Source organism: Sinocyclocheilus grahami, unplaced genomic scaffold, assembly GCF_001515645.1.
Source record: "Sinocyclocheilus grahami isolate Dianchi unplaced genomic scaffold, SAMN03320097.WGS_v1.1 scaffold1219.1, whole genome shotgun sequence".
NCBI lineage: Eukaryota > Metazoa > Chordata > Actinopteri > Cypriniformes > Cyprinidae > Sinocyclocheilus > Sinocyclocheilus grahami.
In genome coordinates, this window is record NW_015506398.1 from 2652 (window position 1) to 14639 (window position 11988).

At 37.3% G+C, this 11988-nt stretch overlaps 1 protein-coding gene across 1 annotated transcript in view; it reads right to left on the minus strand.

Moving 5' to 3' along the window:
- Nucleotides 1-217: 217 nt before the first annotated feature.
- LOC107568133 (VPS10 domain-containing receptor SorCS3-like) overlaps nt 218-11988 on the minus strand; it is a gene marked incomplete at its 3' end in the record, with an annotated part of 190162 nt that continues 178391 nt past the window's right edge. Inside the window, exon 4 of the mRNA XM_016253989.1 lies at nt 218-317. Within this exon, the coding sequence (XP_016109475.1) occupies nt 218-317 (100 nt within the window). The remainder of the gene's footprint in view (nt 318-11988) is intronic.

Here is an 11988-nt window from a genome sequence, read left to right on the forward strand (position 1 = left end):
CATCAGCTTTCCACACTGTTAAGGTCTGTCTAAGCAGAATTGCTCCAGGTTGATCAGGTTAGTCACTCCTTTAGTGCCTTTTAGTATCTTTTTATAGGCTGCTGGAAAGCAGAAAAATAAAGAAATATTTCAAAATAACTGGCTTTATTTGAAGTAGGGAAACATGGAGTCTCTCAAAGGGAAGAAAACAGAGAATAAGAGGCTGTAGGCGTCTTACCTTTCTCTTGTTGGTGGGGCAGACATAGATGTAACTCAAAACGGTCTTGACTCCCACTTTATCATTCAGTCTCTCATAAGTGCTGCCATAATCCGTTGATCTGCAAATAGAAGCACAATTCTCAATATGGTATTCAGAATGCATTTATTTTTGTTGTTTGTGTTTGCTTGTGTGTGGATATGAATGCTCCAGTCATGACCTGGCCAAAATGAGTACATTCTCCAGCAAAATGAATCTAGATTGGAATTTGCAGACCTCAGCCAAACTCAAACGATTGAACAGATTTCAGCAAATTAAATTCATAAGAGTGTTTCACAGTTTTTTGTTGTTGTTCTTTTTCCTGGCTATTTATATTTCCCCGATCCTCAGCAATGAGCAGAAAAGCTCGGTAAGACAAACACAATCTGCTGAGCATATGCTGAGCAATTCTGCCTTGTTCTACAGACAGCAAAACTAACATCATCCTGCAACCCCTGGGCATAACAGTGACAACTGATCCAGAGAATACACTGATTTGTTTAGAAAGGCTAATGATATTTACAGTCTTGCAATGCAGACTTGAGTATGGACGGCAGGGACATGTTCCTAACAAAGATAAGAGACCACTGAGTAAACTACCTACATTTCTGACGTAAGTAGTATGAAAGTATTTTAGTACTAGGAATGCTGTCTAGCATGAGTTGCTAATGCACGATGATGGCAGAGGTGTTTATACTCTTTGTTGCATTCAAAACAACAGGTGCTAGTACTGAGAAAATACACTGTAAAAAAAAAATCAATAAAATAGGGCAAAATGTACTGTATTCATTTGAAAAACAAAAAAAATGCCTGTGCATTGCAGGTGTTTTACCGGTATTTTGAATATTGACAATATTGACAATATTGACAATTAGTTTGTTGAACTTTACATGTCATACAGTGTAGCAGCAAAATAAAAAATAAAAAGAAATAAATAAAAAACACCCAACAACAACCATGTATATACATTCATACATACATACATAATATTGTGTATAATTGTATATTGGATAAGCAAATAAAAAAAATGTCAGTAATATAATAAAGTAACATAATGATTATGAAAAGATTAAAGAAGAAAAAAAAAACCTTTTGGTGTTCTTCTGTCAACTGTCCAAAAATCCACTTCCCTTACCTGAGATGAGAGCTTTTCTTGATCTCGCTCTCCCCTCCAACCCCTTGTTTTATCTCACCAACTGTGTCTTGCCATTCCTGCCATCTCTATTTTTGCTTCCACCTCTCTTCTTCTCCTGAGCTTTGCCTATTTCAGCTGAGTAAAATTTGCCTGTGGCCCATGTCACGCCCACCAATTTCTCTCTCCTATTCAGCCTCTTTGTGGGAACATAACGTTCTTTAACACTACATGCACACGTATACTTGCTATTTAAGCCTTATAGGAAACGTTCACCCAAAAATATCAATTCTGTCATCATTTTCTCAACCGCACATCGCTCCAAACCACACGTATGACTTTCTTTCATCCGAGGAACACAAAAGGTGAATTTTTGAATAATATACTGGCCTGATTCTTTCAAAATAACTGACAACTTTTGTATCACAAAAACTACATGCCATATGGAAATGTAATATATGTCCTATATCAAGAGTGATATTGGCATATATGTTACCTATAAGGCGATGTATAATTTTCACATATGCACATTCTCTTGGTAAGTGAAGATATAAGTTTATAACATAAATAAAATCATCATAGTAAAATTTGTATATGTACATATGTTAATAATATCTATATTTTGATTTTTAGCAACCATGTACAATATGCATTATTTAAATATTTTATTTACACAATTATTAAAACAACAAATATTCAAGAAATCTGTATGTCAGTATATGTTTTTGTAATCAATTTATTTTATATTTAAGTATATGAATGAGCATGTATTGATGTACATATCATTTATTTCCAAAATGTGTTAATCATACATACACATACATGGTAATACATTGTTTCTTATTTCCATAACTTGTTTCAATTTGTAATCAGTTAGATATATGTTTTTAATTCATATGAAATATAAGTCATATATGGAAATTTTATATAGACACATAAATAGCATTTGCATATCATGTGAGACACTGAGACCTAAATTCATGACTAAAAGCTGCTGTTTGCAAAAGTTATTAACAGTAGCGAGTAGCAACCTCTGATTCATGAATGAATCATTATTTTGAATTGGATCTTTTCATTTAATAATTTCAAAACCAGTCTGATTAATTCATTTGCAAAATAGACTCATTGCCTCATGATTTATTTCAATAAATGACTTCAATTGCATCCTGTTCGTCACACAAAGCTACTGTATGGCTTTAAAGGACTTGAAATATTCAACAAATATACTTATATGCTTTTATGGTGCTTTTGTGTCCACTTTGAAGCTTCGTCCCTCATTCTTTGCCAGAAAACAGATGACTCAGAGAATCTGGCCTCTAAAACGTCACGTACCATTACGGATGCTTTTGTTAAACTACTTGTGAACAAGTTAAAGTTGAAAAATATCACACATGACAGCCCCACAAGACAAACATTCAAATTTCTTTAGAGGCCTACACAAAGTAAATAATTCATGCTCTCCCGATGACTTGCATGTAAAATATTACCAAAGCAAAAGCAAGTGAATAGGCCCGGCTTTTCAAGTCTGAATAATTTAGTAGGAGAAATGAGCTGTTAGCCAACACAATCCTCCCCGACGCTCTAATACTTCTCCATAACGTTAGCTTGCTGTTCGCAGCAATAGTGCACATACAATAGTGTTTTCAACACCATCACTGACTCCACACCAAAGTGACCGTCTCAGAAACACAGACAGAGGCACATCCCACACACCGCTTCCAAACAGAGGCAATCTAATTTGAGACACCATGGAGGATTCCCATTTTCCATCGCTCAATTCCTTTTTGCCTCTTCCCAGGAGCGGGTCCCCACGCCAATAGGGCAGTAATGGATTTCAGTGAAATTACAATGCAATCTTCCCTATATACTGTTTTGTATTCTGGAGTGGCAGCACAAAAAAAAGGCACAAGGATTATTCACAGTAAAGAGACCGTCACTTCATCTAGGTATTAACGAAAGGGAAAGGTGAAGTGAGAAGTAAACAAAGGAAATATATACAGTAAACTCCAACCAGGGCTGAAAGTGTATATGCTGTACAATGGCAGAAATGTATCAAATATCAGTTTCTTACTATGCAGGTTATGCATGAATCTGTATTCAGAGCCAAAACTATCCATATTGTAGTGCACGTTTTACTGTTTTTGCACTGATGGTAGGTTTATTTTATGAATGCAGCATTTTGCTTTGAATCCATCAACTTGATTATTATTATTAGGATGCACACATCTTCATGGCACTCCACCCCAAAAAAGATGATAGATAGAGAGATAGAGAGATAGATAGATAGATAGATAGATAGATAGATAGATAGATAGATAGATAGATAGATAGATAGATAGATAGATAGATAGATAGATAGATAGATAGATAGATAGAGGGATGCTTTTATTTTATGTTAACGCAAAAGATGATTCAAGGCTTTGCTAAGTGGTTTCATTTAAAAAATAATAATAATAATAAATGAAAAGATAAAGATAAAGAAAATGAAGCACAGTATCACTTTCGTTATGGTTCCACAGCAGGAAATGAGCTCATCATATCTTGTCTTATCATAAGCCTCTAATTTAAGAAGACTGAGGTGGTTCATATTTTTATAGTAATATCATGACATTCTGAAAGAATAATGTTCATAATGTTCATGTTAGTGGTATCATTACTTTTATGATGTCAGACGACACAGGAGTTGAATTATGAAAGTGTGAGCCGTTAAGAGTAACCTGCTATAAGTGGTGTGACGCTTTCCTGCATTTGAACGTCGTTCTTTATACCCTAGTGACAAGAGAATCCAGCTGAAATCAACAGGGATCAACTCAATCCTGCCAGAGAAAACGGTCCGCAATTATAGTTTAGCATCTGTCCTTATAATATTTTCCTTGCACACAGTTAAAAAAGATGTGGCTTGTCATGTTATTCAATTATTTAATTCCCACCAGAAGAGCTCCGTCGAGATGACTGGTAAAATTATGTTTATACACCTGCTCGCGAGTTTGGAGAATTGCATCTGGGACTTTAGAAAACCATTAAGAATAACCGAACAGTAGGTTAGGAGAAAAACACAAGTCGGAGACTTAAAAGACCAATAAAAGCACATGCCTGAAGCTGGGGCAACATTAACATACCCAAAAAAAACACAGCACAGACTTTTCCAGGAGAGAAATGAATGCAGCATCAAATCCCAGAGTGAATTTAAGGTCGGAAAATAAAAAGAGACTTTGTTCTTCGGTGGCACGTCTGCGAATGTTTCACACCAAAAGCCACAGAGACGGGCACATTTTAGTGAAGCACAGGCAATGGCTGGAAAAAAGGCACATTTTGCGTCTCATATGGCATTGCTGTACCTCGACTTCCATTTTCATGTTGAAGATTGGAAACTATCTAAAGCACATCTGGGAAATATGGCATGTTAACAGAAAAATCTGTTTGTGTTCTACAATGTTGAGATACGCAATGCCAAGATGTGATTCCCAGCGTTTGACCACATGCCATCTTTGTTTCTGTGAAAATGGGTTTAGTCCCCCGAATCCAGAGCTGCACGCCAACATGAAACTCAACTGGACACAAACTTCAGTGAATGGAGGAAAACCGCAGGAGAGGGGGGCAAAGACATGGAAAGATCCTGAAAATGAGAGGACTGGTGGCCAGGTATCACGTCAGGGATTGTCTGTGAGGAGAAGCCAGATGGTGAGGCAGTAAAGTAGAACAATGTGGAGACATGTGCACCAGGCTCCAGGGATGGCGAGAACAATGAACGCAGCAGAGAACTTCAAAAACAAGCCACCACCTCATCAAAAATGCAGTCAAAATAAACCGAATAACTGAAGTGATAACGTTAACTGTTGTTTTAATCAGTTCCTTAGTAACATGTATAACTCTGATTGCATGCAACACATAAAAAAATCATTTTGTTTGATATGTTTTTCTTTCATATGCAAAAACCTCTAGGTGTGTGAAATCACCTCACAAAATCCAGAGGAGCCTGACGTACCTCTGATGTGTAAATTGACCAGAATGCATATGCAAATGGTGTAGCATCATTTATTTCTGGTGTCTAAAAAGGCAAACGGGAGAAGAAATTAGATTTGACTCTTTTCCTATAAATAACTAATTGCTATCAGTGATGAGGTTTCAAACCAGTTAGCTTTCAGTGTGTCATCTGAACAAGAGCAGAGAAAGCAAAAAATAGTCCAAATTATGGAAGAATTTCAAAATTAATTAATTTGCATTAATGAAGAAGCATTAGTAATGTTCATAGTGATCATATGATAACTGTGTTTAGAATTATATAGTTTGAATTATAGTCTCTTCCTCAGATTAGGGAGAAATTATATTTTCATGTTATCATAAATTATAATATATATGGGTTTTTTCCCTTCTTCTACTCACTGTTGCCAGGTCTACAGTCCAATTAGTGAAATAGTGAAAGATCTGGAAGTGCAGCATCGTCATTTCCAGCGCAGACACGATGTATGGTGATAGGGTGTGTGTGCTGGATCAATATAAATTTACACATATGCTTCTCCAGAAAATTCCCTCACGGACCACCACTGCTCATCAAGACGAACCCCCACAGATGTTGTTTAGACCTGTGTGATTGCATCTAGAAAAACGGAAATGATTCCTAATCTGTTCCTGAGAGCACAAAGGTCTGCTTCACTGATGTCAACTGGCCGCTGACCAGCAGATAGTGTCCGTGTTTGCTCTAAACACAGGAGAAAGAAACAAAAATCACAAAGGTGTAGAGAGCAGTGAAAAAATGAAAGGAAGAAAGGGAAAGATACCTATTGGATGAATCGCTTGACCTCATATTCCCCAGGGCAACTAAAAAAAAGGATTTTGAATGGAAACACTTTTTCTTACCTGAACTTTTGCCAGTAAGATGAGACTGAAGAGAGATCTGAAACACTCTCTTTTTAGCGGCCCTTGGGCTGAAGTGAGCTTGGAGGACAGCAATACACATTCAGCAGGCTATTGTTTGGATGTGTGGGTACAAAGGCGGAAAGTGAGCTGAAACGCAGGGACGACGCATCACTGCCAGCTTTAAGATCTTCTTGTGATATATTATGCCATTTGTGCTGGTTGAAGTCACTGGTGGAGGAAGTTTGTGTGTGAGGTGGAGGTTAGTCTGACTCCAGGCTACAGACACTGACATAAATCAAGTGTCTGCCCTGACAGACTGCCTGTGCGGTGCAGAGAAACAAGACAGGAAGACAGGGAGGATTTGAACACAAACCTGTTACCGTCAACCTAACAACCACTAGTGAGCCTGGTGTGTGTTTTACACTTACTGCGTGCGTGAAATAAACAAACTGTTATGTATAGGAACTCTATCTGCAGATTATGTCGATGGCAGCAAGTGACAGTCTTTATGAATGAGTCATTGAGCCATTGAATCAAGTAATCGATTTGTTCAAAAACACAAATTCATTCAAGAATGAAACAAGTAACTGTGTTTGAGTGAGTCGTTGAAGCATTCATTCAACCAATTTGTTCAAACACTATGATTTATTCAGAAACAAAATACTATTGACTGTGTGTTACATGCAGCTGGAGATATCTGATTAAAATGTCAGTAACTGACAAAACAGACATTTTTAATGTGATTACCTGCATGTGATGTTGCTTAAATATGCATTCCTTTTCCGAAGTTTGGAGTTGGTAAGATTTTTTAATATTTTGAAAGACTCCTCTTCTGTTTACCAAGGCTGCATTTGTTTGATAAAAAATACAGTAAAAATTGTGAAATATTATTTATATTAAAAAAAAAAAAACTTTTTTCCTAATTTAATATTTAAAATGGTATTTATTTATTTATGCAATGCTGAATTTTCAGTAGCCATTACTCTTGTATTACTCTCATTAGTCTTGTCAATGTTGAAAACAATCATGCTGCTTTTTATTTTTGTGGATTATTTTTAACCACAGGATTCTTTGATGAATAGTTTAAAAGAGCAGCATTTACATGAAATACTTACTATATTATTTTACTCTATTTAATATCAGTTTTGTTCTATTTAATGTGCCCTTGCTGAATAAAAGTATTCATTTCCTCTTTATAATTTCAGCACTATATTTGTGAGTGATACCTCAAACTGTGCAGCTTGCTGAGACTATTTGTACCTAGCAGATAATAAAAGACAGAAAAAGCCCTTAGACTTTCATTAAAAGTAAGGACTAGAGCCACGGGGACAAAGATTTCACAGAGACTTGGGGGTGAGCTCTATTGCCTTATGCCAAGAAACTACCTAATAAACCACCCAGAACATTTTAGCAACTCCCTAAAAATGTAAACGGACAACCAATTATAGTAAGCACCACCCAAGTTTGTTCAGAAAGACTGGTTAAAAATATAGGCTGTTGTTTCTTGAGGATGTCACTGGGGGCAGATGAATATTAAAGGAGAATAACAGTGATGGGAGACGAGACGGGAAGGTTTGCTGAAACTTTAAGTGACACTTGATACCATCTGACAGCTAGAACGTGTTGTGTTATAAAGACAAAAATCACACTCCTAATCTGTACGTTGTTTGGAAAACTTTGGTAATGACTGTTAGCACCGCACTGTCAGGATGGAATACATGCACTGGAGTAACACACCGCCTTTGTTAATTTTAAATCCTGTTGTTGTATCACTGCAGTTCCATCAGAGCTCAACCAGACCTGACTTCACACACAGATGCATGACTGAAAGTTTTATGATGACTATGAAAATCCACTCTGCTAAGCCACACAGCACAGACGAGACGATGAGAGGAGAGGAGAGGAGATAGAGTGAAACAGGAGGGCGGAGACATGACGGATATGTTTGCCATCACGGTGTCCGAGGAAAAGGCAGTAAATAAAATGTTCATAATCTGGATTTCATCAGCTCATTTTTGTAAGAGGAGAGCTTTTGTACTTGCTGTCATTGTGTTTAATTCTAGAGCATTCAAAATAATACTTACCTACATCAACACTATAAAATATTACTAATTTTAATGAAAAAAAACTATAATAATATTAATAATAATAATGTAAAAAGAGTTCATTAGTATGCTTTAATAGTGCTAATAGTTTTAAAACTAAAATTATTGAAAATAATTAATTGAATTAAAGCTGTGGCTGTGTCTGTGTATAAAACAAAAACAAAAAAATAAAACTACAAATAGAAATATAAAAAAGTAATGATACAAGCAAATAATAAAATGACTAAAGCTTAAACTAAAAGTAAAATGAAGACTGAAAATATGAAACAAAATATTAATAAACATAAATTTAAGCTAAATATAAATATTTAAAACAAAAATAATTGAAATGACATAGGCAAATAATAAAATTACTAACACCTAAACCTAAAATGTAAATTAAAATAAATAAATGAATAAATATTATTTTTAACTTCAAATTGTTATTATTTATTTTTAACTATAAATTATAATATATAAGTTAATATGATAATATAAATAGAAGCTAAATAGAAATATTAAAAAACTGATAAATAAATACATACATACACCTAAACTAAAATGAAAATGAAAACTGAAAAGCTAATTCAAATTTTTTATAAATACTATAATATAATAATCAAAAGACACTGTATCAAATACAGTAAAAATATTGTATTAAATTTAACAAAAATGTAAGTTCATTGCTAAGAAGAAAATACCTGCAAATTACAAAAATAAATGATTATAAAAGTTAACAATACAAAAAAAAAAAAGATGTATATGCTGGGTAACAGTTACCACATTTCCAAATTCACATTTGATTGTTTTACTTAAATAACTACATTTCATATTCCTCTTGTTATCAGTTATGTATACATTATAGAATATTTAATGATACATTTTGTGCTTTTTAATTGCATTAGTTTAGTATTGTGTGCTAATATTTTTATTTGGCTTTGTTCATGGAAATGTCAGTGTTAAACATACGTAAAACTTCCTCACTGAAGCCGCACACATACTGTATGTGCAAGTCCCAAAGGAAGAAATACACATGCTGAAGTCACTCTACGAATTGAGTCCTAATTCAGTCTATTATAATTGTTTGCGCTGTACTCTTACACTTATTTTGGCAATCTGTGACAGTGGATCGAAGAGAAATGTCATAGGTGGTCGTTTGATCTGTCACCCAAAAACAGTCGGTAAGTGTGACACCCTCGACCAAAATCAAGTCGGCTAGCGGGACGCCGCCTCCAGCAATTTCCTTGCGAAAGTGCGACAAAGACAAACGTATATCCTTGCACACACAAAGACGCTTTCAATCTGGCACAAGTATACACTTTTCAATTTCCTCTCAGACACACGGCAGAGACAATCACACACACGGTCACACAATTCAGGCCTCAGGCAGACTGTCGGCAGCAGCGTCTCTGCTCTAATAACAGAGCTCATTGAAGCATAATTGAAAATGACTTTGGAGAATTGCCACATTAAGGGAGCATGGTGGATATCTGCAGGTGTTGAGGAGAATTGTGTTCGGGAAAAATAGACTGAGAGAGAGAGAAAGAGATGAAAGCAGTGGAGGGGTTTCCCAACAGACGACGAGGAGAAGCCAAATGCAGAAAAGGAGGGAGGAACGGGACGGAATAGAAAATGGATAAATAATAGAACTCCACTATTTACATTTATAGATGGCACGCAATCTGCGAGGAAGTTTTTGTCATGCTCTAAAGGTGACCTCAGGAAATGAGACACATCTTTCAGGACAGAGATGGGGAGAAGAGGAAAAACAATGACGCATGGATCGCAAAAGTGGCAGTTCGCCTGCAGATGTGCATTTGCGGGTGTTTCTGAGGGGTTGTCTACCATGAATGTCGAAGTGAAGCTCTTCACACAGACAACATGAAGGTCAGAGAGCTCCACAAACAAAACACTAAAACAGGGACAGTACAACAAAGGAGCACAAAAATGGGTCGGAACGTACGTCCTTACTTTATTATTCACTAGAAGTAGTAAACTCACTACAGGTCGTGACCCTTACCCTAGAGTCTGGAAAAGACCAATTAAATATCATTTGGAAGTAATGAAATGCTCATTAAGGGCAAAGATCACGCTGGTTGCATAATAAAAGTCCTGTGCTGCCTAAATTCAATACCACAGGTCTGGGCCAGTTTTTTGACTTCTAGGTCAAAATGCCTAGCAGAGGTTAGTCTCTCACAGCCAGAGCTTTGAATTATGGGATAACATGATATGGTCAGAATCACATTATAGCTTATTCCTGACAAGAAAAACCTACTTAGACAGGAAAAGAGCGACTTGACCAAGCATAGCTTGTTGTATTTTTACATGCAATTTAGGGCAATGGTTATCTAGAATGGATACACATGCATATTGTGTATTTTGCTCAATACTTTAAAAAGAAAAACAATCACAATATACAATTTTGCTTGTGAATAACTACTAGTTCCCCTTCAGGAACTCGAGCTGCGTCGAAACACTATGGGAATGCCTTCAGCATGACCACGCTCTGAATCACGTTTGTAATCAGTCCAATGGATGGGCGAGATGTCATGGGCTGAGTGACATAGCGACCAGGAAGCTTAAAAGCACGTGCGGTGGATACACCGGCAGCTTTCTGTCATTCAGCAAGCGCTCTGTGTGTGTCAGTCTTATTTATTGTTGTCTGTCCCAGTTGCACAAGCATATTATGTCTATGCTTCTCAAAAGACAAAGCTTAAGGGCGAGAGCAAGCAGCATGTTAGACTGTGTGTTCCTCCCTTCCCGCGTTACATTACGGGTGGGGATACACTTGGTTTGTGTGTTGTTTGCTGAGGAGCGGAGCTCGCACAGTCAACTCTTGAGGGGGCTGATTGTGCTTCTTCCTGCTGCAAATGCTCCTCTCCCGCCAGGCACACTCCAAGGAGTGTGTCCGTGTTTGTGATCGTTGCGGTTCTAGTCCCGCTGCTGCTGAGGCACGGCGGCGATTGAGATCGCACTTGGATCTAGCGGACGGGTTGGAGACAGGCTTGACCTCTCTCCGCCTGCACTCACTAGATCTAGCGCTCTCTCTCGGGGTTCGGAAACCCACGCTGCAGTCTCTTCCCCCTCTGAGTGAGAGCTCGCTACTAACGCAACACTTTAGTTTTTTTCCCCCATTTGTCGTGAGCTGAACTCAAAACCTTTTTCTATGTACACACAAGGCCTATTTCTCTCAAATATTGTTCACAAATCTGTCTAAATCTGTGTTAGTGAGCACTTCTCATTTCCCGAGATAACGCATCCACCTCACAGGTGTGGCATATCAAGATGCTGATTAGACAGCATGATTATTGCACAGGTGTGCCTTAGGTTGGCCACAATAAAAGGCCACTCTAAAATGTGCAGTTTTACTGTATTGGGGGGGTCCGAAAACCAGTCAGTATCTGGTGTGACCACCATTTGCCTCACGCAGTGCAACACATCTCCTTCGCATAGAGTTGATCAGGTTGTTGATTGTGGCCTGTGGAATGTTGGTCCACTCCTCTTCAATGGGTGTGCGAAGTTGCTGGATATTGGCAGGAACTGGAACAGGCTTTTGTATACGCCGATCCAGAGCATCCCAAACATGCTCAATGGGTGACATGTCCGGTGAGTATGCTGGCCATGCAAGAACTGGGATGTTTTCAGCTTCCAGGAATTGTGTACAGATCCTTGCAACATGG